At 38.1% G+C, this 27745-nt stretch overlaps 1 protein-coding gene across 1 annotated transcript in view; it reads right to left on the bottom strand.

Moving 5' to 3' along the window:
* ptprn2 (protein tyrosine phosphatase receptor type N2) overlaps positions 1-27745 on the bottom strand; it is a 136671-nt gene that overhangs the window by 48435 nt on the left and 60491 nt on the right. The window contains exon 12 of the mRNA XM_079456389.1: positions 2300-2364. Within this exon, the coding sequence (XP_079312515.1) occupies positions 2300-2364 (65 nt within the window). The remainder of the gene's footprint in view (positions 1-2299; positions 2365-27745) is intronic.

Genomic DNA, 27745 nt, shown 5'->3' on the forward strand with positions numbered 1-27745 from the left:
AGCTGTGCTTGTGTGCTGGAGTCCCTGTATATCGTACTAGCACACATTTACTTGTTAAGGAAAGAGACCTTAGATATTAAATATTGCTTTAAGCAAGCAAAAACATCTTCAGGTGAGTTAAGTAAAAAAATACTTTAGTAAAGCTTATTCAGGTTTCTTTTTATTACCCCACAGGCAGATATTTTTAGGTCACTTTTCTTGTCGAGGGAATGTATCTTGATTCAAGAATTTGTAGGTATTTGGAAGGCAAAACAAGACAAAATACTAAAAAAAGGTCCTTTTTTTTGCAGTACAGAAAAAATTTGGTCTGGCCATCCAGACTAATAGATTTTTTTTCCATGTGACTAATTTTAATCTTTGGCCAGCACAGTACCAATAAAACAACATGTATCAAATGTCCCTACCTAAGAACAGTCTTAACACTAAGCGTTCCCTTAAAATCTCAAATCAATGCAAGCCTATCTCTGATTTGTCAGATTACCCCAAATAAAAGCAAAACAAAGTGAACAGTTTTCAATCTAAGTTATTAAACCACCCTGATTTATATCACCAGGAAGTACTGCTTATGTAAACTGATTTTGTGTTTCATGTGGAACAGCACTTTTAATAATTTCAGTTGAAACTATCAAGTGAAATTACCAAATGTCTCTGTGTTAGGCAATAGTCTCAAAACATCTCTGTCCATGTATTTGATTGAGATAACTAATAACCGTCTGTCTCTCTCTCTCTCTCTCTCTCTCTCTCTCTCTCTCTCTCTCTCTCTCTCTCTCTCTCTCTCTCTCTCTCTCTCTCTCTCTCTCTCTCTCTCTCTGCTGTGTAGCCATTTTGATTGACAGAGACTACTTGGCATGTAGCCTATGCAGCAGACAGAGAATTGAATCAGTGACAGAAAGAGCCGCTTAGCTCTATTTAATGGCAATCACAGACACATAGGCTCATTTACAGGTCTACAAACACGCATGCACGCACCCACTCACACACAAACACACATGTATAAAGAGTAGTGCACAATTACTGTAAGAGTTACAATAATAAAACCTCATTCATTTGGGTGAAATGGGAGAAAAGCTCTTTAAGATGGTATTTTTTACCATATTTAAGAGTTAATATTTGCCATTTAAGAGTTGATTTAACATGTTTATCCATTCAAATATTCTAAAAGTATAAAGCATGGCACACTAACAAAAGTGTAAAAAGAATTATGCTATTATTATGTGTTTTGGATATTTACTACTGAAATGCCAAAACATTTATTAAAGTACCTTGGAGTATCATATTATTCTAGTATATACCATAAAAATCATAGTATATAAATATGGTAATAATTCTGTAACACGTTTTATATCAATTTAGAGGACACACTTACTCATCTTTTTATATATTTTCACTAATTCGAGACGAATTGTAATCTTAGCAAGACAATGGAATACCATTGGAATTATGTTATGACTTGAAAAAATTACACCTAAATTATACTACGATATATTTTGACATCTTTAAGTAGCCACATTTTGCCCACAATTTGTAAAAATGTACTCTAACAGTATTTTAAAAGAGAGCTTCTTTAGGTCTCACCTGGGGGATGTTTTTTATGGAATGATCTTTTCTTGGCTCTTATTGCCTGACATTATTCAACATTCAGTCCAAGTCATGTATTTTAAAAACATTTTTAAATGTATTCTAATGAATCATGTATTTGTCTACAAAATAACTGATCCGTACACTTCAGATTAAACGATTATTAAGATCATAAGAAACATTTCAGTTAAGTGACCCATAACTTGAACGGAAGTCCCTCTGTACAGTATCTACAGTATGTATCATTATCAAAAATATTCAATTAAAAAACTACAAGAGCTATATAATGTTATGAGCTTGGCTGTCATGGCTAGTGGAAGAAGTCATTCTATTTTAGCAATTTAATGATATTCTGTAGTTCTTAGCTCATTTCCATCTCCCATCAGACCTGTGATTATGTGGGAGACCAGACTTTTAACAACTACTTATAAGTGAGCTGTGCTGTATTTACCTTGACAACCACAAATGAACCACTAGCACATCAAAGTACATTTACGTGAAGAGAATAAGACTCCATATTTATAATCTGAACATTCTTCAAAATCTGATTTTAGTTAAAAAGTTTTTCATACTGTACTTGAGCATTTAGAAATGACCGCTTAGTTAGGGGGCTGATCTTCCAGTGAAAACATGTTAAGTATGGAGTTGCACTGTGGTGAAGAAGAATGTCATCATTGGTGAGAGGAAGAGAGAATAGAAAGACTCCTTTCCTCTGACTTACATCACTCAGTCCAGCCTCAAGAATCTGTAGGCCGCTTTCCTTCTGCAGCTGCCCTTTCTGCTCAACTGTAGAGAAAAAGGGAGGAGTGTGTAAGAGGACATCACAGTGTACAGCTGTGTAGATGTGTGTGACATGAACAATTGAGTTCATCAGAATGAGTGCTGAGTTTCCTGTTGTGGGACATTTAAAATGACTTCTTATTTCAAGAGCTGTGCCAGAAATATAATGATTAAAGGTATTTTTAACCTACGATATAAACTGTAACAAACACATATCCTTGAAGCTTTTTGTTAACATAAACTCTATCTTATAAATTAGACCCAATGAAATAACTAATAAAAAATTAACTAATAATGGTCTATAAGACTGGCACTGTATGAAGATTTTAGTCTAACAGTAAATGGCTAGGATGATGTCCCTTTGGAGAGGATTTTCAATCTGTTTATGCAGATTATATGAATTAATGACTTTGGCAAATGTAAACTATAAAAGAAGACATAAAGAAAGTTGTGTATAGCGGATTTGCAGTTTGGAATAATCCTCAGATCCTAATGAAAGTAAATATACCTTTGTTATCCTTGTTCATTTTGGTTTATGGGGTTTCAGAGAGCCCTACTTCAGTTGCCTTTTATAACACAATTTACACCTGACGGTTGAAGCACTAAACTAAACAATATATTATTCAGACTGCACACACTAAGTATATCTATTTCCTCTGTAAAGTTTAGTGCGGTAAGTAAAACAACTGAATTGTGTGGTTCAAAATTATTCAATGTCATCATGTTTCAGACTAATAGATGAAAATTCTGCAGCTGTTTTAAAAATGTCATTGAATCGGACGTTCAGAAAACTGAGCCTTTTTTTGAAACCTTGAGACATTTATTTATGATTATTAAAAGGTCCAAAATGCAGAACCCTTTGTGTGTGAGTCTTGCAATGTGCTGTGTTAGTGTGCTTTAAACATGTCAACGTGTCGCAGCTAAAACAAATAACAGTCAATAAGTCATGTGTGGGGTGTATTTAAATGGCTCATGCAAAAAATAACGAAACATTCATTTGCCGAAAACAATTTGTTTGTGACGGAGCAATCTTTTCAAGAGGATCAGAGATCGGGGTTCAGGTGACATCATTTTTCTTTGAAAATGTCTCTGAACAATAAAATCAATGGTACTTTTCGTTGAATGTTATGACATGTTTATGCAAATTGTCCTACAGGGACGGGAGGTTTGTTATTGTTTTTAAATGTGAAGTTTCTGTTTTGGAAGCATTAGTGAATTCATCTCCGTCTAATCAAGTATTTCCAGTTCATGGGGTGATGTTTTAAATTGACACCTACTCGTGTGTGCAAATTCTCTTAACTTTATTCTCTCAACAATTGCCATCTGCAAAGCATGGCGAAAACAGTGGACAAGCATAATGTGTTAATTATTATTGGCTATATTGAAATTTGGCCTGCTAATGTTTGTTTGCTAACAGCCCAAAAAAACTTTTCAAGCAATACCTGACCCACTAAATTGCCTGTTCGTCTGCAACAGCTTGCTGTCTCCTCCACACAAACCCACTACAAATCAACATGAAGGTCAGCAGTAGCTGTATTAAGGTTAGATTTAACATAACTGAAAACAAACAAACACCAGTTCAAACCATCCAACAGCAAAGCTCACCAGTCTTTATACTTTATACCGGAAAACATGCATAGTTAACTGTTATATAATGATTACGAATTACAGGTAGTGTTGCAAAATGCTGGAACGCATGTACGGGATGCAGGAATCGCCTGTCCCGAACGATAGCGACCTATCAACGGCAAGACTTCAGGTTTGTGAAGGTAAAGATTCTGAGGCAATGCCGCTATGATGGCGCATTATACAGTGGCGGCAGGGCCAGCCCCTTTTTGTCATCTCGAGCAGCATTGGCTCGCACTGGCGTGATTCAAGGCTTCAGAAAAGGTAGAGTTTTACCCCAGTTACGCAATTTCAAGATACCGTTCTCGAAAGGGAACTACATATTTTTCCTTTAAAACATTAAATGAAGATGTTTCTTTTAATATTGCATCTATTTTTTAGATGTTACAGGTTTTATTACAGTCTGTCTGGAGCTGTTATCAGCTTGTTTGGATGTTTAACATGTCATTTTTCCTAACAATGTCTTTGATGTCATGAAGCTTTTTGAAGTAATTCAAATGTAGCAATTCTAAATTCTTAAATAATTACTCAAAGCGTGCCAAATTTAATAATTATAATAATATAAGAAATTTCGTGTTAGCTCGCTACATTCATAAACATTAGCGTCTTTAGTGCTCTTTTCTGGTTGCGTCAAAAATAACTTCTTCACAGTTTTCACTAACAAATACTGTAATCAGACATGTTAATTATGGTAGGTGAGAATAATCTCCCCCAGCAACTGATCTTAACGTTATTAATAATGAACCTGCCACATTCTACGAGCGATACATTTAACAACAAAACATAGAAGTATGCAAAGTCAAGCATGTTCAATAACATTAAGAAAGCCTAATAACTGGACGATTTCAAACCAATTTCTAAGCAAGTTGTTCTTTTCACGCACAGCTTTGATAGAACATTTGGAGTAAGTGAAAGGCTTTTTACAGATTACACAGAAGGGAAAATAATTATACAGTGTGAAACTATAATTGACTTTGTTTACTTTGCTGGAGCAGGCACGACAGGAGGGGGAGTGAGGTTAAGAGGCAGAGAAAGATAGTTGAGAGAAAAACAAATATAGTATATGAAAAAACTGAATGACAAGCACGAGGAAGATAAGGAATGTGTGAAAAGAAACCAAGGGGAAGAAATTGGACTGAATAGAAATACAGGAAAAGAAAACATTAAGGCGAATGAGACACGCAAAGAGAGAGAGTGAGAAGTCTGAGGAGATGCAGAACAAAATGAGTTGAGAGAGAGAGAGGAGAGTTCTGTAAGTGCCCCCAGATGACGTCTATGCTAATGATACCAGCTGAGTTGGTCTCCAGTGTTGGTCTTGTCTGGTGGAGTCTCTTTAATTAGGATTTAATCTATCAAAGCCCATTCCTATCCTCTAACACGCTTAATGCTACATTGCATATGATTGAGCACGATGTCTCTGACCAATCAATGAGTGGCTCATCTCTCCTTACATCACTGTATGTTTGCTTGTCTCTCTGTCACTCTTGAGAATTGCTGCGGCCTTCTGCATTAAAGTCTAGTCTATATAAATAGGTGCGCATGTGATAATCTACCTACGGCTCCGAGGCAGGTAGAAGTGTGGGAACTAAACTGTATATCAGATGAGTTAAAACTAAATGAGTTGAGTCAATGGGTTTAAAAAACCCTGAACAATTCTCATTTGGAGATTTTTCAAAAATGTTTTATTGCCATTGTCACACATGTTCATAAAATAAGAGGCAAATATGGCCTCTAATGTTCTTCAAAAATCAGATGAAAACTTTGTATTTGTAACAAGACAAACAAACTATATTCATTTAAATGGACTATAACTGGATAATAATAATTTAATCAAATGTAAGCATCAATATTTTAAGGCATGAGCAACGACCATTAAAGGTTCTGAGGAACACAGAGAAAGATATTTGGAAGAATGCTTGTAACCAAACAGTTCTGTGCCACCATTGAGTACCATAGGACAAATTACAACGGTAGTCAAAAGTGTCCGGTTTGCTTTCCTATATTCATCAAAATATCTTTCTTTGTGTTCAACAGAACAATTACATTTATATGGCAATTTTTCCTACAATGGTAGTCAATGGTGGCCAAGAACTATTTGGTTTCATTTTTAGGTGAACCGTTTGTGGTGAGGAAGGCGGAACGAGAGCCGTGAGCGGGGCCGGTGGCGTGAGTGATAGTTGGAATCAGCTGTGCGCACACCGGTCCTGCATATCTCAGGGAGGAGATCGGGAGCTTAAGAGGACAAGCGGCAGGACTATTGACGAGAGAGGACCAGGCCCGGACATGTGTTAAGTTTGTGTTTATGTTCTTGGGGCATGCAGTCTACCGTGAGGTGGCTGCCGGTCCTTAACTTCCGTTTTACTGTTTATTTGATTTGATAAAAAATTTGTAAAATGTTCGCCAGTTCCCGCCTCCTTCCCTCCCTTTTATGGTTCTTCATTACACCGTTCCTTTAAAGGGATATTTCACAGACAAAACAACATTTCCCCATGTTTTCCTCGCCATCAAGGCATCATGACTGAATATGACTTTCTTCTTGAAGAATAATGCTGTCAAAGTTACAGCACATATCATTTTACTTCCAAATGGTAGGATCCGAGTGAAGGGCCGTCAACTTTTTGAAGCTCCAAAAAGTGCACCAATCGATGAAAGAACTGCTCGACACAGCTTTGTGGTCTAAACAAAGGTCTTCTGAAGCAAATCCATTTGCGTTGTTTAAGAGAAATTGACAGTGCTATTACTGTGATGTCTTGGGGGTTGTCCCCCAAAATCATTAAAAATCGCACTGTCTATTGCGAAAAATATACAGTTGAGTTCCCCCTCCCCCTAGTGGTGTGGCCCACTGCCTGATTTCCCCATTCAACTCACCTACACAGTTATCGACTGAAACTCAGGATACTCATCAACGTGTACAACACAGAATTTAATACACGAACATGAACATAGTACTGTACATCTATGCACATAGTTTGTTGGCGGAGGCAGTGCACAACGTGGGAAAATAACCACCACTCTTTAATGTAGATATATGTTGACTTTGTTAGACGATGTTGCAGTGTAAATCAGCATACAATTTAAAAAGTATTTTCTTTCTGCCATGTGCACAAAGACATGCTCCACAGCTTTAACATAAACAACATATGCCAAGAGTTTGTGTGGCCCAGTCATACCAGGAAAAACACATTTGGTACTTTTGTTTACTGTCCATTCATTCAAGTAAGTTTGCTTTAAATTGCAGCTGTTTTTTATTAATGCATATAGAGCCGTTGCTATAAATTAATTATTTAATAATTTTATTTGTCACAAAACGTAATTTCCTTTATATATCTTTTTCACAATAACAGTCATTGCGTTTCTATTTAATTGTATGTTGATGGCTTGATTGTAAACAACTTAAAAAACATTGCAATAAATAGTTTTAAAGAAAAACTGCTTTTTCAGAACCAAAAAGAAACTTTGAAAATAACCCTGATGAGGTAGTCTCCATCCCACAATAATAATAATAGCAAGGCTTTGCTCTGTGTTCACATATCTTTATAAGTACAATGTTGACTGTATTATGTGTGTCCCATTCAAAAATTGCAGTCAGGATGAAAGACGGAACATTCAAACTATCACAAAAACACGTTTTAACCCCTTTTGAAAAAAACATATAACTTGAATTATCACAATAATATTCCTGCATCGTTTGCTTTTCGGTTTGTTTTTCTACCGAGTGCCTGAGAAATAGTAAAGCAGAGTAAACCACGTTAGCACATATCACATCACATATTCGCAGATGAGGGAGTAAATCTCACTCTCTCCTTCGCTGAGCCTTGACCCAGTCTTGCGAATGAAACTGCACCCAGGTTAACCTTGTGTCATAGCCAATCCCCAGAACCCCTCAGAGTCTCCATTTATTAGTGCTCAAAGACTGTGGAGGCCTCCTCCATCCACTTTGCACTCAGGCCTGTCTGCAGCCACTTTAAATGTAAATGAAAGGCTGGGGACAGAGTCGGAGAGCCTGAGCGTTTCTCTGGGGAACAGCATTGCGTGAGGATAAGACGGCCTGCTTTTAAAAAAAATGCATCATGAAGGTTTGTGTTTTGTTGCGTTTAGAACTGTTCATTGGATTTGGATGCGGTTCAAAGGTAATGAAAGATAAATAGAGATAGGATCTGTCCACAGATGATAAAAGAAGATAGGAGACCGAGAATGGTTGGCGTGGTGGCCTTGCATTGCTGCCACAGAGTGGAAAAATATGGACTTTAAGTCGAATAAATTAAAGAATAAAAATATAATAAGAAGTTGATACAAATATCATAGAAGTACGGTAAGTGGCATAAGCACTCAGCATATATTTTAGCATATGTTTTAGAGCAGAGTATAAATGACAATCTGTTTTGCAAATACACAGTCATGCTGGATGCTGCATTCGCTGATTTTGTTAGATAAAAATTGTCCTGACTTTTCAAATGATTCAAAACAGACCATGAAAACATGTGTCAAATCTGATTTTCAAGACTTGTCTCAGCTGGCTTTAATTGGGTATTGTATAATCATTACAATTTTATTGCAGATATGCTCTTCTCCGTGTGCCAGCTGCTCCAATGGCTGCTTCACTTATGTTTCAATGGTCTAAATTTAACCCCTCCTCACATATATAATTTAAATTTATTTAGTTTGGAAAAAACTGACAATAATCATGAACTTACAAAGAGCAATATAGTATTTTAGCATGTATTAATCCTTGTTAAAGTTAGTGTAATATCAATACAATTATTCAAGTTACAACGTTTGATTTTAAAAAAATTAGTAAATGTTGACATTTACAAGAACTCAAATGAATAAAGGCTGTAGAAGTATTGCTCATTGTTAGTTCATGTTAGCTAATGCATTAACTAATTTTTAACAAATACTAAAATGTTATTATTTCATGTCTAAAAATAGTCTATATTGAAAGGTTTGGCTTCATTATCCTCTTTGACATTCAACACCAACATCAGAGAAAATGTTTACTATTATTTAAAGCTCATTTAAATGTTTCTATAAAGGTAACCTGAAGCAGGTCAAATATTGAGATAATTTGCTTGATTTCTCAAGAGTTTGAATCCAATATTATATTTCCAAACAATCACTGGAAAAAGAACAAGGGCAACCTGTTGTGAGTCAAGGCAGATTTGGATGTTGGGTTTATTAAGCCACACTACTCGTCAGAAACAAGTGCTACTTCTGTCTCTTGGGCTCTCAATGCTTGTCCTGCAAATGTCAAGATGTCTGGAGGACTTTTGAAAAATGTGGCCCAATTTAAACAAAGTCGAGCATGACAGTAAAAAGGTAAACAAATCAATACAGATGTACGACCTGATAAAGCTTGTGTGGATATTTACAGTGTGTCTTGAAGATAAATGTAACTTTGCCAACACTTCTCAAACTGTATCAGCATTCTTTGCTGCTGGTGATGTTTTTTTAACAAAACATCTGGACCAGAAATGTCCCTTTAACTAGTAAACATTAATTGATCTATTGTATACATGCGTCTATACAGTCTATACATGTAAGTCACTTGGATATAACATTGGTTTAAGGGATAGTTCACCAAAAAATGAACATTTTATCAACATGTATTCATCCTCTTGTCCTTTTAAACCTCAGTGAGTTTCTGTCCTCTGCAGAAAACAAAAGAAGACATTTAGAAGAATGTTGGTAACTGAACAATGCCCGCAACCATACACTTCTTTTGTATGGACACAAAATGGGTACCAAGTCAATGGGTACCGCCGTTGTTTGGTTACCGTTAAAATATATTTGTGTACTACTGTAAGATTAAAAAAGATCAGAAAATGCTGTAGAAATATATTGTATATATTAAAAATATGATTTTATTGTTTACGTTAGCTAATGCATAAATGAATAGAACATTACGGTAAAGTGTTACCAATGCATTTAATGCAACAAATTATTTGTCTTGTACCGAAAAAAGGCTCAGATGGAGCTCCACCATGTGCATTTATATCGTTTTGTTTGCGAGAGCATTTAGAGTGATTGAGAGATCGTGTTTGAAATGAGGGCCATCCCATCTTGCCTTTTCCCCAATCTGTTTGCAAAAACATAATGCCGTTTCAGGATGACAGAAAAAAAGCCTTTTCCAGAAAGTGCTCATGGATCTTTTAATATCACATCTTCATCTCCACCTCCCACGTTCCTCTGCTCACCTATTCACCCAATCAATCCATCCCTCTCCATGGCTGCCAATGAAAACGTCTGCAAGCAAAGAGATGATGACAAGTGCCTGCCTGATGTGGCTATAACCGTTATCGAGCAATCACTCCAGAATTAGAGCAGACATCATGACAGAAACCAAACCCGCTGCATATGAAGCCTGTCTATACGTATCTATCACAGAGAGTGTGAGAATAACAAAAAGAGTGGTAATAAATAAGATGGGTGGTGATCTAAGAACCACGTTTGTTTATCAGAAACTGAAAATTTCATTCTATTAGCATAAAATCATTTTGGAGTTTATATGCTAATAATTTTGAATATGAATAAGCAAAATAAAGCAAAATCTTTAAACAGTAAACTGTGAGTTTGCCATTAAAACAATTTACTTGCAGGTTTTACAAGCAACATAACAACAGGTGTATCAACTATTGTCAGGGGGCGGCCCCAGGACCTTTTTCTTGGGGCTTAACAGTTTAGAGGGTGGGCTCATAAATTATTAAATTAATAAATGCAGAGATGGGGGACACGAGTCATATGACTTGACTTGAGTCAGACTTATGTCGCAAGTTGTAGGACATGACACTTGCTTAACAAATATTAATAAAAGACTTGACTTGACTTTAACTTGATATTCATGACTTAAGACGTGACTCAGACTTTAGTTAAATGACTCGAATTAACTTTTGTTGAAAATATCCTTTTTTTTAAGCGGCACAACCTAACCTAAGCAGGCAAGCAGAAAGAGCTAACAAATAAGCATTGACAGTTGTGACTAGAGAAGCACCGATACCATTTTTTAAAGATCGAGTACGAGTGCCGATATTCTTTCTGGTAGTTGCCGATAACGATATCAATGCCAATATAATGTGCAATTATGTTAATAAACCAGTATCTTACTGGTACATTTTCTTTTTTTCTTTAGTTCTTAGGTCTACGTAAGTACCCTTTTAAATTAAGTTCTATTTCTTTATGATAAGTAGCACAATTTTACTAGCGTATTAACTTCAATTTACTAAGGTAAACAAGATAAAATTAAATGGGGTTGGTGTGGTAAAATGTGAGTGTGTCATAGCTCGTTCAAGTTAACCGGACTTGAAATTTGACGGGACGTCGCATAGAGCGTTTTTTTAAGTTAACTGGATGTGTTCGTGTCCTCATACAGTGAAACGCTGGCGCTAAAAGCTCCGCTAGCATCATGAGTTCAGTAGGCTACACGCAACCGCCCCACACTTTCACAAACAGACACGCAAAACAAGCAGAATACCTATTTAAACAGTATCTGAATATTTAGTTAGCTGTTACGTTAACAATAGCTGTTCAGTGCAAATTTCTTGGTAGAAAATAATACATTTGCCAGATTTCGTGCCATTCCGTGGTAGGCGCTAGGTCAAGAATAATTAACTCCAGGTACCAGGATTATGTGTGAGACTGTGAAGACAGAGAAGATATACAACCACCACTACTTCGAATTTCATTCAACACTTCAATTCAAAAAATTGTAAGTGACGAAGTCAGTCCCACTGTTTTCAGCTAGGCTAACGCTAGCATCTTGGACATGTTAAGAGTTGATACATATTCAACTGACTTGGATTTTTGAATTTATTGAAATATAAAAAGCCTATATTTCATCATGGGTTTAATATTTTAAAAACAGGTGACACAGTACTGCACACGCGTTGCAGCTAATGAGCCTTCCTCAGGGTGTGAGCAGCCTGGTCACGTTGTAAGTTACAGGACAAGCAGGAGAGAGAAGATTAAAATACAAAGAGAATGTATCTCACCCAATATGATATGCCTTTTTGTTGAGTGGATCTTGATTTGTATTCTGTATATCTCTTCATTTATGATTTGTTCGTTGTTCATTTTGATTTGTATATAGTTATTTATTTATTTTCGATTGAATTCTATATTGGGCGAGATTCATATTGAAACTGCTGTACCTAAATACTTTTCACGCTTTTATGTTGGCATAATTTCAGTTACATTAAAGTTTAATTTAGTTTAAATGTATTTATTTATTTTTACAACTACTCACCTGTATGTAGACACCTTTTGAGTAGACATGCATACTGCATTTTGGCAAATAAAACTCCCATACTTAATTGGGATTTACGTATGACTTAGTCCCATCTCTGAATAAATGCCTTAGCTAGACAACATGCAATTTTGCCGTTTAAATACAGAACAGCTTCTTTAAAATATTGTTTTGTTGCATTAGCCTACACTTCTCCCATGGTTGAACTTAGTTATAGTTATTGTTAATTGATTAAGATTTTGTGAACATTTTAGAACAAGCTTACATTATATGCTGTGATTTTTTGTTGAAAACATTATGTAATGTGTGAAGTAGCCTACGAAACAAACATATTAATGAACTAAATAAAAAAACCTCAAAAAGCAAATGAAGCAGAATGCAGCAATGAACATAACACACAGAAGCGTACAGTCGCCGAATGATTTTGTTATTACTTCACATGTTTCTGTTTAGAAAAAATAGCATATTCATAAGCATAATTGTTTGAGTCCTTTCACTACGGGTCCTTCACTAGCTTATTTACTCCTTCTATAACCAAAAGCAAACTAATCAATTCTATTATCGTCTGTTCTTCGTATTGAAATTTGCGGTAAAGGCGCTTATGTCAGCAAAGACCACATCGTGTTCCTATAAAGTGCCGACTAATCAAAACGTTTGATATTTTCACAACTGGCCAGAACTCCATATACTCGTATTTCCATATACTAGTTTTACAAATCTGTAACTATAACATAAACTCAGAGAGCACCCACGCTCCAGGTAAAAAAACAACACCTGATTTGCCACGGCGGGCACAACAATACGGTTAACATGCTCTTGAGCTGCTCTCTGCGTTAAGGTGGAGAGCTTCATTGTCATTGCAATTTGTTTTAAGTGTTGTTTTATTGAGTTCACTGCTATCCAAAAGTCCCATTTTCTTACAGTACTGGTAAAGTTTGACTGGGCAGCCAACCACAAACTCACAGGCTGAGTCTTGATAAGAACATTTTCCAAAAATAAATTTTAATAATTTTTTATTGATTTCAGATGTTATCAGCTTATAGTTTGTAATTTTATAACATTTTTAATTATATAAAATATCAGTTTTCTGACGGGGTTATAGCGCCAGCAATCCACCCAGCCATTCAGCCTTCTAAATCAGCTCTTTCATTCAACAGGAAGTGAAAGATTTTCTTCATTTGTAGCCTAGTCACACAGCTTTTTGTTTCAGGAGGGAAAACAAGCTCAAATCCACCCGCTTTCTCTCCTCACTCCTTTTAAAGAGAGTGAGGAATAATTTCTCCTCCTGCTGTAATGCATCTCATCCTTGTAAATTTCTATGGTTATATGACATTGTGCTGGCCTGCCTTTGATAAGTCTTTGAGATGGAATCAAAGCATGAAACCTTCTGCTGCTCCGAGTCTAGAAATAAATATCAGAAGAAAACATTTTATGTGATAGTGGAGGTAAGCAAAACAATGAACGCTCGAAAAAGAGATGCTGAATGGAGACGGAAGGGCAGAAGGACGGACGGAGAGACATAGATGAAAGGGGGAGAGAGAATAAAAGAAAGGGTAAGATGAAGAGGTACAGCAACAAAAAGCTGGTGTTTGAGAAAACAGCTGAGCAGTTTAACAACAAACCACTAAGAGAAATCTCAGACGACAGACCTGTGAAGACTGTTTTAATCACAAATCTGCATAGAATTTAGGAAAATGTATGCTCCAGGTGAGAAAAAAATCATAATTTAAAACAAATGATCAAAATAATAAAAGAATAAAAAAACATCTAAAACAAGGGATGATACCAGACGCGACTCGTCCATAAAGGCAATTGTGACGACGCACCCCTAAAGTGCGAAAACAAGGGATTTTGCTTGCTCTCGCCATTCTAAACTGTGTGTTCTGCCTAAAGAAGTATAGCCCAATCAGTGTCAACTCGCGTTCTGTGGAGTACCGCCCCATTTTGGGGCAATTTCACTATCGCCGAGGTTTGCCCCGAATCCTCCCATTGACTTCCATACAAAGAGCTTTTTTTCTAACTTCAGGTCCTGCAATGCATTCTCTATGGCTTCCGAAGGGCTAGCCCTTGCATCATCATAAGCAACCTTAACTTGTACCGCGATTGGACGATTCTGGACCTCCCCAGTCCTGTGAGAGATTATGAACCCATAAATAGGACATTGGCTTGAATATACTGTGTTTCCACTAATAAACAACCATAAATACTCAAGTGGTTGCGGCCATGACATATTGCAATGCATTGTAGAAATTGCATTACTCTTCTCTTGCTATGGTATGGGTAAAAAACACTATACATCAACACTATAGCATCTAAGAAGTACTACAGTTTACTTTAGTAAGTAATAAAATTAGGCTACCACAGTGTTTTCTCATGTGGGCTGGCAGTTTATTACTGCAATAAATCCAAAATAAACTAAAATCCACTTATAAATGCTACAAGTACATGCTTTGAGAGTTTAATGTTTCATTGTAAGCTAAGAGGTAATGTCCTGTCAAATGCCTGTAATTTTAAGGGTTATTGTTACTGGATGATACCAATGCTTTGATCTTTCAAAGACATTCAGGAACTATCATGTTAATAAGATTATATAAATATTTTCTAGTATTTCTAATGTTTTGTGCACAACAGATTTAATATTGCGGTTTCTTATGCTGCCTCTTGAATAACACAAACACAACAAGTGGTTTACCAATCTTATACACCAGGGGACTGTTCCATAAAACAAGATTAGGAAATAAGACAGGCTTATTTTGGTAAATCAGATTTATAGTCGGTCGATTCGGTTTCATAAAGCAAACTTAAAATAGTTCCAATTCAGTTACTACGGCAACTAATGATGGGAAACTAGCATGGTCCGGGGCAGGCTAACTGTCAGGCGAAGCCTTAGTTGTTGCTTAACTAGAGGTCAGTTAACACTGACCCACCGTAATGTGATGATATTACCACTGATTCTCTATCATGATGTAATATTATATTACTTTATTCAACATTGTAAATACAAATCAAGTAAAGAAATCAATTAAATCAATGAATAAATGTACTGTCTGTCGTCATATATTTGTTAGATTATATCGATTTGATATAAATGTTTAAACAATGAAGTTTGAAATTAAACATTGCTCAATGCATTGATAACAGCTAGAAATACCAATTTCAAACAATTATACCGGCCAAAAAGATCTAGTGTCTAAATCCAAATTATTTATAATGACCTACAGTTTCTAAAAATGTCAAGGTAAAATGGGATGCCAGTTATGGTTGCGGAGAAGGATTTATGGGGCAAAAATAAGCTGATTTTTGATGACAATTAAACAGGAATCATTTTTTGAAGCTTTAATTTTTCCTTCAGTTTAAATACAATTCTTTTATTTTATGTTGAAGCTGCTTTCTGGGAGAGAAAGCATTCTATTAAATAGTGTACCATGTCACTGTCGTTTGGCGTTTTTGACCTTGCATCTTTTTCTAGTTGCTGGATTTTCAGCTGTAACTTTCAACTGTATTATTGTTCCTTCATTTTTATATCACATGTCTAGATCCAGAGCATCCCTTTGTATGAGAAGGTAGAGCTTGTACACAGTCTTTTATCTTTTTTGCATTATTCTTTAGGAAAAGAAATAATTATTTGATGGAATGGTCTTGGCATTTTGTTGTAATGACTTAATATTCCCTTTGTCACAGTTTAAGTGGGGCTAATCAGTATCTGGCTGACAATAATATTAAGAAAATACACAATTTGAGCACCTCACCACACAAGTGGGCCTTCAATCTAATGTGCAAACAGTGACTACTGTCCCTTAGAACTCAGTACCTTGTGAACATTGACAGACACATTTTTCTGAATTCAAATGTCAAAGTTTGTTTACTGACAATAAACTCTCTTATATATATATATCAAGGCTAAGATACAGTATAGTTATATGTGCACATTATAGGCCTACCATTGATGAAACCTTATGGTAACATTAAGACATTTACACAGCACTGATTATTATTTAATATTCATTTTTATTTGTATAAAAATAGGCTGTATGAATACATTTGAACTCTTTATATTTACTGCATGCATTGAGTCATTTAGCAATTTCTTGCCAATCTCTCCCTCTGGTTTGTGTATTTGCAGCGGTATTACATTTGACAAGTTTCGTAACTTTGACTTTTAAATTCTTCACACGTTTTGCAGAAGGTGGCGGTAATGCACCAATACGCTGGATGTCAACCGCCATTAAACACATAAAAAGAAGAGCACCAATCGCTGAAAAATAGCTTGCTCGAGCTTTTATCTTGACCTTGTTCGAATTAGTAGGATCGAATGAACTAAAGCTAAGCTTTATGAAACCCATTTAAGCCTAACTGCTTAGTTCAGTTAATTCAAGTCTGGTTTCGGACCTTCATTCCTGATTTTTTAACCTACTTTTATTTTATCTTGATAGCTTGCCCGAAATGATGTATGACAAAGTCTGCTAGACTTTTATTGTGTTCATTTTATGTGGTTCTTTCTACAGATACTATAGATATACATTTGTAAGAGTGTGGTTTTAATGAACAATATTTGAACAAACATAACAAAGTATCGCAAATATTGCGTATTTCAGTCAGGAGGACTAACTGTTCATGCTGTGGTTGACAATTTATACACTCCTGAAAACTTTAGTAAAATGAACAAAAAACAGGAATACCTTAAAAATGATTCTTGAATTTCAGAGTGTACAACTGTAGTAAATATAAAGAAATGTCGGCATCGAATGCATTACTCATATGTGAGCACAATTTGACACCAGCGGGAAAATACAGAGAAGAAAAGAGAGAGAAAGAAAAGGAAAAAAGCCAGTCAGACATTGTGCTGTTTAAACCTGAATCAGTCCTGTGTGTGTGTGTTATACACGTGAACTGTCAACTCTCATTTCCACCATACACTAATGGTTGTCAAGATCTGTTTATTACCAACCAAACGCCTGTGCAGAAAATCTTTGAAATCTATTTCACGCATCGCCCAACCGGATTATTTATTAGCTTTTCCACTTTCTTATCATCAGTCTTGATCAATACCTGATTGGTCTACCTGGGAGGTAAGGTAAGAACGAATTACCTGATTGGCCTAGAAATTGCCTGGCAACCTCTGAAATAGAATGAAATTATTCTGGTTCACTCTTAATGATTCTAGAGCCAGAGGCTGCTTTAAAACCAGGTGTATGTGTTTATTGTGATGGGAATAGTCTCAAATAAAGGCCTGGTACATTTCACCCTTTTCCAGTTGTTACCATCCAAATTCAGCAGTCACACAAATACACTTGAATACAGCCATGCACCCACCCACCTACCAGCAGACACCCAGATACCCATAATGATCCTCACTTCACTTCATCAGTCTTTTTGTGTTCAGACTCGAAATGACATTTAAATAGAGAAACTCTGAACACAGAGATAAAACTGACACGTTGGAAAAAGCTTGAACACTGAACTCACAGACACACACACACACACACACATTGATTAATAGGTTGTGACTTCTGTAATACTGTGTACATAGGCATGTCAAATGAGAGGAGATGGTGATGCTAATCTTTCACACTGATTAAGGCAGCTGGAACCCCAGGTTTTTTCACCTTTTTTATTTTTCCCGATATTATACCCATTTTCAAACTGAATAAGTTACTATTTTGGATACTGTTTTGCTATCTATTTATTGTTCGTCAACCAAAACGATTTATTTAGACACTACCTAACTGTAATTGTAAAACAACGAGTAGTTTATTTACATTCCTTAAAGTGATAGTTCACCCAAAAATACAAATTCTGTCATCATTTACTCACCCTGTTGCCATTTCAAACTTTCTTTCTTTCTTTTTTCCTCCGCAGAACACAAAGGAAGATATTTTTTAAATATTGGTAAAAGAACAATGGCAGAACCCATTCACTTCTAATGTATAGACATAAGCCTACTGTATAACCGATGCAAGTCAATGGTTACCACTGTTGTTCAGTTACCAACATTCTTCCAAATATCTTTTGAATATCTCATATATTTGTGTTATGCAGAAGAAATAAGTCACACATGTTTGAAATGATATGATAGTGAGTAAATTAATTTCTATTTTGGGGTGAACTATCACATTTTTAGTTCTCTAGATGTATAAATGTATACTGTAGCAGATATACAAAGACCTTTAGAACAGTAGTTCAAAAGTAATATGCATATCATTTTAATCGACTAATACCTTTTTAGTCAGTGTGACAGCTTCCCATCTGTAGAAGATTAAGTACATTTATCTAATAGGGTTAAGCTTGCCAGCAGATCGATATGCTACCTGATAAAGAGTTAAATGTTTTTATTAATACATTTATATTACTGTCATTTTAACATTTCCACTGTATGTCAATTATTTCAAATTCCTCCAACTCGAAGTTAATGTTTTAAAAAGAATACATTTTGCAATAAAATTATAATCAACACGTTGTGATAAACTCGCTCTCATGTGTTCATCAATGTAAATCCCTGAAAGCATATTCATATTTCCACAGCTCCTCTGTCACTAAGCCAAATGTATAGACATCCACTAAGTGAGCCCTGGTAGCCAGCTGCAGCTTTTTTCCCTACGGGAGCCTGGGACACAGCAGGAGAATGTCCATTTTGGCTAAAACCAAGACAGTAGGAGGTAAAGGGTGCGAAAAAATCTTGCACATGGGATTTACATGAGTTCTGCTTAGACAGATAAGCAGATTTATTGGCACAGACAGTGCATAAAACTTTCCAATCAATAAACATTTATACAGCAAACATGTTATCTAAATAAATGTTTAAACTGATGCCAATAGAGAACAAATGTGGAAAATGTAGGAAAAGATCAGGAAAAGATGCAAACTATCTTTTAGTCGCTATACTGTCTGTATGCCCAGCACTAAACATCCACTTGGAGAAAAACTATGGAAGGAAGAGAAACACAACACAGCGCTCTTTAACGGCCAAAACAGTCGGTTGGTTCAGGCTAGCCACGCTACCAAAAGCTTCATTACCTGCCCCTGCAGCTGGTTTATCCTCACACTGCTTCATATGCATGGTCCATGGCCCTCTGGCCAGAGAGAGAAGGAGCGAATGCGAGAAACTGGTGAGGCAAACCGACTACACTGCAAGGTCACCTCATTACAAGCCATTTGTTCCAGCTGTCATTAAAAATCACACACAGCGTCACTCAAATCACGAACGAGAGAGGAGAAAAAAAGAGAGAGGTGTAGTTGAAAATGACACCTATCAGATATACTACATAACACCCACCCACGTCCACACATACACACACCACAGAATGCATTAATCGCTGAACCCCTTTATGACCTTGTGGATCACAAACACATCTCACCTCAGCCTCCATAACACATGCCTCCCTCCATTTTGGCCTCTGTCGCTGCCTCCTCTCAGCTGATTCTCCTTAATAATGAGGAATTGTAATAGCGGGAGAATTTTTTTTAATAATATATTATCGTATACGCCACAGTGATAAGACTAGCTGGAGGGAGAGACAGCTTTGGAAAGCTCCGCATGGTTAGTCATTAGTTAGACTGAAGTTCGAAAATGGCCGCCCCAGAGCTTAATTTCCCCTTTTGTTTCTCAGGAGAGATAAAAGCTCAGGGGCAACACACAGCATTGCAGAGCAGATGTGATGGTTTTATTAATAAAGAAAGACCTGGTTAACACAAATAACTTCTACTTGTTCGCTTTATAATGAGAGGAAAGGAAGACAATTGAATCCGGAAAGCTGCTAGGTTTGGGAAGCACAGTCGGAATAACACTCACTCTCGAACAATTCACACACAGGCACTAACACCACCTACATTTGGTCTAAAGGTAAAAGTTTTAATGGCTTAGGATTTCAATTCTAGTTAAAGTAGCTCTAGAGAAAGTCTTGGTTATGGATTTAGGGAACGAGACGTTGTGTCGACAGAATGGGGTTTGACTTGAGAACCTGATTGTACTTTTAAAAGGCCAATGAACTTGGTGAATGGGATGGCATGCCATCTTCCTTTAATACCATTCACCTTTTGGGCTGAGGAACCTGAGAAGCATTCTCGATCGCTGCAGCAAACGGCGAAGCGTTGTGGCATGATGGACACAACGTCTTGTTCCCTCCATCAGAGAACTGAAGTTACATCCATAACCAAAACATTCCCTTTCTGTCTGTTTCTCGACGTTGTGTCGACAGAATTGGGTCCTTACACGAAACATCACGGCGCTGAGTAACATCACAAGTTCCAGCGGAGAGACACTGACTAGCCTGGGCGAGTCACAAGTGAACGTAACAGCGAATCTTAACCCTCCAGTGGTGTAGTAAGACATCAGTTGTGTGAGTCATGACACTCGGGCTCCTTAAGGAACACTGGGAAGTGCTACCCCCTCGCCTGAGGGGGGACACTACGGAGACCACAACTATTCGCAAACCGAATTCATTGCAAGCTCACCTCATTACAAGCCATTTGATCCAGCTGTCATTAAAATTCACATACAGCGTCACCCAAAGCACGAACAAGAGATGAGGAAAAAAGGGAGAGATGTATTTGAAAATGACACCTATCAGATATCACACAATTCTGTGGGTCTTCACCGCGGGAAGAACACCAGGACGAGAAGCGTCGCCACTTGTAGGAGTACAGTTGCCTTGCGACTGGGGCTGATAGGTGTCAAGCTCATGACCGCGGGAGGCAAGTGATCTCTTTGTCCTGTCCAGGAGCCAGACGTGGAGGTTCCAGATGTCTGGTCTCTGGTTCCAGACTGTGCCCTTCCCCTGAGAAAGATTAAGGTCCTTCATCAGGGGAATCGGCCAGGGGGGAGTTGTTGTCAGAAACGTTTGCTCTGAGAATCAAGTCTGGTTGGGCCAATAGGGCTCAACTAACAGAACTTGATGTTCCTATTCCCTGACATTGGACAGGCTCACTGGGGGGAAGGCGTACATCCCCTTGTCCTGCGGCCAGCTGTGCAAAAAGGATCTGTGCCGAGGGGGGCCTCGGTCAGAGAGTACCAAAGAGGACAATGGGAGGTGTCCATGCAGGCAAACAGGTACACCTGCGCCTGCCCGATCTGCTCCCAAATGAGCTGGAAGCGCAGAGGTGGAGTTGCCACTCTCTGTGGAGCTTGACCTGTCAAGAGAGCGCTCCGGCTCTCTGGTTGAGATCGCCCGGAATATGAGTCGCCTGCAGGGATTCCACCAGCTGCTGACTCCAAAGGAGGAGGCATCGGGTGAGTTGCGACATCTGCCGTGAGGTCATGCCAACCTGGTGGTTGATGTACGCCACGGCAACCTTGCTGTCCTGAATGAGAGGAAGGAACCTCTTCAGAGCAAGCCAAGCAGGTAGCAACTTCAGGCAATTGATATGCCACTCCAGGCGGGGGCACGTCCAACGCCCTGACACTGAATGCCCGTTGCACATATAACCCCAGCCGAGAAGGTTCATCACCAAGACATGCGTTGACCCATAGGCCCTGTCGGTCGAGGTGCCAAAACACAAGGTCCCTGTGCGTACACAACAGATCACACGAGGGTGCCAAGATGAGACAGTCGCCAAGATAGTTGAGAATATGCACCCCCTGATCCCTGAGAGGAGGGAGAGCAGCCTCCGCGACCTTGGTAAAGTCAAGGGGAGACAGCGCAAGACCGAAGGGCAGGACCTTGTACTGGTATGCTCGCCCTTCAAAGGCAAACCAAAGAAACGGTCTGTGCCGCAGGGGAATCCAGACATGTAAGTACGCGTCCTTCAGGTCGATAGCCACAAACCAATCCTGATGTCGGACAGACCTCAGGATGTACTTCTGCATCAAATTTCTGAACGGGAGCCTGTGAAAGGTCTTGTTCAGAGTGTGCAGGTCCATTATGGGTCCAAACTGAGTAGACCAGAGTAGACATCGTTCAACCCAGCGCGCGCGCCCTCACCTTTGTGAGGTGGTGGCGCGCAGTTCCTGCATAACCACTGGGTTGCACTTTCCCTCGTTCAGCTGCTTCAATGCCTTGGCCTGGTGGACCTGCAGGATGGCCATGGTATGAAGTGCGGAGGCAGCCTGACCCACAGCAGTGTAAGATTTCAACACCAGAGACAAAGAAAGCTTACACGCTCTGGAAGGAAGCCTTGGTCGGTCCCTCCAGGTGGCGGCTGTCTGAGAGCACAAATGTACCGTGACAGCACGCTCAACCTGGGGTACATCGACGTAGCCCTTAGCTGCTCTGGAGCAAGGGGAATTGAGGGCAACCAGGGTTGTTTGCCGTGAACAGTTGCCGAAAAGAGGGCGTTCTAGGTCTTTTGACACCGGCAAAAAGGGTTACAGGGCGGAATGCGGTTTGCCACCACACTCCGTATCCAGGTACCAAGAGTCCAACCATGATAGCTGCGGGTAAGGCAGTGTGGTACACTGCAACCCGATGATCGCGGCGGCCTGGGCAAGCATGGCTGACATCTCTGCGTCAGACTCTTCATGGGCTCAACATCCATGGGAACCCCCATATCACCATCGCCACTGCAGACGGCTTGGCAGCAGACAATGTTGTGGCTGTGTTCAAAAAGAACCGTGACCACAATAACTTGATAGGCATGTAGTGCAGTGCGGACATGCCGTATCCAAGAACACAACTTCAGCGTGCTGGTGACCCAGACATGTGATGCAGGTATCGTGCTTGTCAGACTCGAGTATGAGGCAGTCACATCCAAAATTGCAGCGGCAACAAGTATGCTCTAGTAGACACCCTCAGCTCGCTACCGCTGCTCTGCGTCTTAGAATTTAGTAGTAATCAGCATTAGCTTCACAGATTCCAAAGAACAAAAGATGAATTACTGTGCACGTCATCTTCCTTGTATACCGGTATGTACGTAGCAGAGACTGTCCCATTCACAGAGTTAGTTGGCCTTTTAAAAGTACAAATTCTAGAAAGATGTATATTAATGGGCACAAGAGAAAGGTAGTAACACACAGACATATGGAGAGCTTTGTGAAGGTACACCCCAACTAAAACGAAAGAAGTCTTTAGGCAGAATATGTTGGATAACCTTGTGAAGGTGTTTGCCTGGCTCTTGGAACAGTCTTGCCCTCCAGACAGGAGGATGGCAATTTGGGGAAACATGAAGCTCAGTATGTTCTGGCAGTCACTTCAGACTTAAATCAAGATCTCAGCACAACCACACTTCTTCATTTGAGAAACAACTGTAAACATAAACCAAAACATCTAGTCTGGATCAAACTTCTTAACTTTTATAAATCGTAGTCTTGTTCCATTTAGTCATTTAGCAGACGATTACCAGGGCCTGGACAAGGAGTTGTGCCGCATGCTTTTGGAGATAGTGAGATAGGGTCTAACCTTTCGAAAGTTGATTAGGCATACTGACAGGATCGCGTTGTCTTTGCAATGTGATCATTGAAGGACAGTTGTTCATCAAATATGACTCAGATGTTTCTGGTTGATTCGGAGGGAGTGATTGTGTAATTGCCAAGTTGGTTAATATTTAATTGTGGCACTATGGCACAGAAATAATGACCTATAAACACAAGGTTCAAATAATTGCCACATAAGTGCTATAAACCAGGTAGGCCAAGCACCCTCCAAAAACTCACAAACCAATCATCCCCTGTAATCTTTTTTAATAAAGTAACATTCACGGGACAACCTGAATTTAAAGGGATAATAGACGATAAACATTGCTTCAAAAATAAACAATGTGTCATCATTTGTTCACACTCATGTCATTCAAATTCTGTATGTGACTCTTTCTTCTGTGGAACACAAAAGATTATATATTTCACAGTGTACAGTATTTTTTTCAAGTTTCAATTCATATTCATGTCTGGTGAGGAGGGAATGATTCATACTGTCATGATGCAAAGACTGGGGTAAAAAAGTGCTCTTAATGAGGTTGTGGGTGGATGAGAGTTTATGATTCAGGGATTACAGTAAGTGTATGCACTTAACGCTTAAGTACAGTATAAGTGCATTCTTGAAACAGATGCAGAAGACGGTGAGAAAGGATGCTTTTATGGTCATGATAAATGTTGGTCTCAGGATCAAAAGTCAAAACATTGATGGAAATAATTGTATTACACAACAACCTTTTATAAAAATGGATTGGTTTTATGACTGAGTTATGATTAAAGTTGTGCTGTGCTGTAACAGAGATGTTTCAACTTATTCACTTATTTAGTCATTAGCTAGAATATAGTATGCAGCCACTGTTTTTAACTGGAACCAGACCTTTAAAGAACACTCAATAGACCATTTTAATAACATTGGAACAAAATACAACCAAAAGAACATTTAGAACTGTATTAAAAATGTTAAATGGACATATTTAAGAATGAATTATATACTGTGTGTGAAATATATTAATGTGAAATGAAAACAAACGGATACAGGAAGTGTTATTTTGCAACTATTTGCACATCATTACGCCTTGTAGTCACATTAGGATACTGATGTAACCTTGGCGATGTAACCAACCTTGGCGATGGTCAATAATACTGACAACAAATGTCACTCAATATCACTCATGTTGTGACATGAGGTTGTTTCATTATGTTTCTAATATTTAAAGAAATGTGCATGTGTGCAGTCTAAATATACTTTCCAAGTATATAAATGCTGCAGTGATGCATATTAGACTAAATCTATTACAAAATGCTGTCATGATCAGATTTGGTATTCACCCATAAACTTTCTGTGTATTTATTAAATGTAAATCGTAAACTAATAACAACAACAATAATAATAATTTTACTGTTATTAAGATTGATTTTCTGCATGTACGAGTGGTAATGTTGGCAAGTGTCTCATGGAATGTGTAATGAATGTGGCTAGTGTTCTGTCTGGCTGAGGGCTGCTGGAGTTGGCAGAGTGGCCCTGCCAAAATCCAGCCTTGCTTTAGTGCCAGAGAGTAGAGAAACCACACAGAGCAACTGCAGGAGCTTACACTGTCTGGCAAAGTCCAAATACACCCAGACAAATAAAAACACACACACAATTAAAAACAACAGCAAACACACATGGCCAGCACCCTCCTCTATAACTATGTATACTTACACTCTTGAAAAAAAACGTGCTTCAAAAGGTTCTTTGATGCCATAAAAGGTTCTTCTGATTTTAAAATGTAAGAATGAGATGGTTCTTTAAAGAGCTTTGACTGAATGGTTCTTTGTGGAACCTGTAGTGAACCTTTTAAGCACCTTTATTTTTAGTGTACACTGCATCAAACACATCTCACTCTGTTGTTTAGCATAATCCTCCAAAATAGCATTAATTCATTGAGTAATTTATGCCATTACACCTTTTAGGAAAATAACTGAGATGGGATTAATTCAGATATTTTATCTTTTCTTTTTAAAGATATAAGAAAACTGAGTTACTCTTTATTTGATTTTACAGTGCCCGTGTTTACAGTGTAATTATACATTTAAGTACTGAGTAACAACAATTAACTACATGTATTTACTATAGGGTTAGGATTAGGGTGTGGTTTAGGAGTAGTTACATGTAATTATGAATAATGTATAGTAAATACTAAAGTAAATACATGTAACATATGTAACAAGGGCACCGTAAAATAAAGTGTTACCGAAACCTGTTTAACAGTTATCAATATATGTATACTATATACTGCAACAATGAATTTTTTATTCCCTGGTAAAAATTCAATTCAATTCAATTTTATTTATATATCGCTATTCAAAATGTGCATTGTTCCAAAGCAGCTTTACAGGGGAAAATAGAAACCAAAAAACACAAAAAAGGGCAAAACACACTACTTGTTTATTTTTTATAACAAGTTAAATTATTCTAGTGAATAATATCTAATAAATGCAGTCTCCCGGTCGTTTATTTATCATATTTTGCATTAAGTTAATGCTTTGCTGAAAAGATGTGTCTTTAATCTAGATTTAAATTTGGCGAGTGTGTATGATCCTCCAATAGTGTCGGGAAGGCAATTCTAGAGTTTAGGTGCTACGTATGAGAAAGCTCGACCTCGTTTGGTGGATTTAGTTATTCTAGGGGTTAAAGCCTTGTTTGAAAATCAAAAAAATAAACTTTGTGCCACTACAACAAAGTAATGCTTTCAGACACATTGATTTCAGACACATCAGAATGTACAAAGATATGAACATAAAACTGCTGATGCATAAAGTAGTACAAACATTCACACCTTTTGAAAAAACTGTAAAGGAATAGGTATGTGCCATAAAGATTTTGTTAAATTTGCATTATACAAGGTTGATATTTAGGAGGCAAATTTCAGCAGGCTATTTTAACCGCAGAGGACACGGAATGACACAATTTGAGGGTCTCTCACTTCTGTGAGCCATCCATCAGATCAAGAGAAAAATAGATGGACACACAGACACTGTGTGCAAAAGAATGAGAAAATGTGGGGAAAGGGGGCAAAGCGTTGGTAAGCATAAGTAATGATAAACAATAAGAGTAAAGGTATTTTAAAACAACAATTCAAGGGTAAAAGGGGGAAATTTGAGTAAAAACAGTAAAAATAAATACATTGAAAAAGTGAAGTTAAGAGAAAAACATGTAGCTCATCTTGGGATAAGAGACAGTGCCTAAAAGTACATGAGAGCCTGTGTATGTGTGTTGAATGTGTGTAGATGAGAGTGTACGTGAGAAATCGGTGTGGAAAAGGTAATTCTTCGGCTGTTTACACCTCCAGGTGATAATGTGACACCTCCTCGGCCGAAGCGATGGATGGAACGAGCGTCGGAGGGAGAAAGAGAGGGATGTGTCCCCTGTGTGTTGACAGGAAAAGAGATGTGTTGTGTGAAGTAGAAAAATATCCAGAGGGCCTCTCTTTCCAACAGTACCCTTCAGGCAGGTAATTAGTGTGGCGCTTGTGAAAGGCCACCAATATGAACTTCACTATCACAGTATTGTGACAGAATTTACAGTTTTTTATTAACTGTTGTCTGACTGCATAGAATAAAACTCCTTCTTTTTAAACAAGTCGCCTAACTGTGCATGAACTGCTTTAAGCATCTGTTTTTATCCATTACCAACAGAGTTAAAGCGCATCTTCCAACATTGCATGATCATTAGAAAGGGCTCATTTTGATGCGCTGCTGAGGTTATAGATGCAGCACCACATGACACATCTCACTCAAAGCTGGTGTATAATAACATACATTCAATGCATTCCCTATGGCCAAGGGCCCCTACGCAAACCTGAAGAGAGGTGAATATATGAATTCTGCTCAGCTCTGCCTACGCTACTCAATCAGAAACGGATATTGGAGTTAAATTGAAAGAGTCTGTCCTCTTCGAGCTGAGGCTCAGATATGGCAGACTTATCATCATGAGAGCGGCTGGATCGAGGAGTGGGGGACGGCTTACTTTGGAAGCACAGTGGCACCCTGGTGCATGCTGGGTAGTGACCCGTGACAGCGCGCCTGTATTGATTTAAAGAGTGAGATAGAGGGGCCAACCAAGAGGAGCGATAGTCCTCTTAGGAGTGATACATAATTCATTTCTGGCTTTATCTTCTTCGCTCACTGTTCTTTCCTTG

This window comes from Barbatula barbatula, assembly GCF_947034865.1.
Source record: "Barbatula barbatula genome assembly, chromosome: 1".
NCBI lineage: Eukaryota > Metazoa > Chordata > Actinopteri > Cypriniformes > Nemacheilidae > Barbatula > Barbatula barbatula.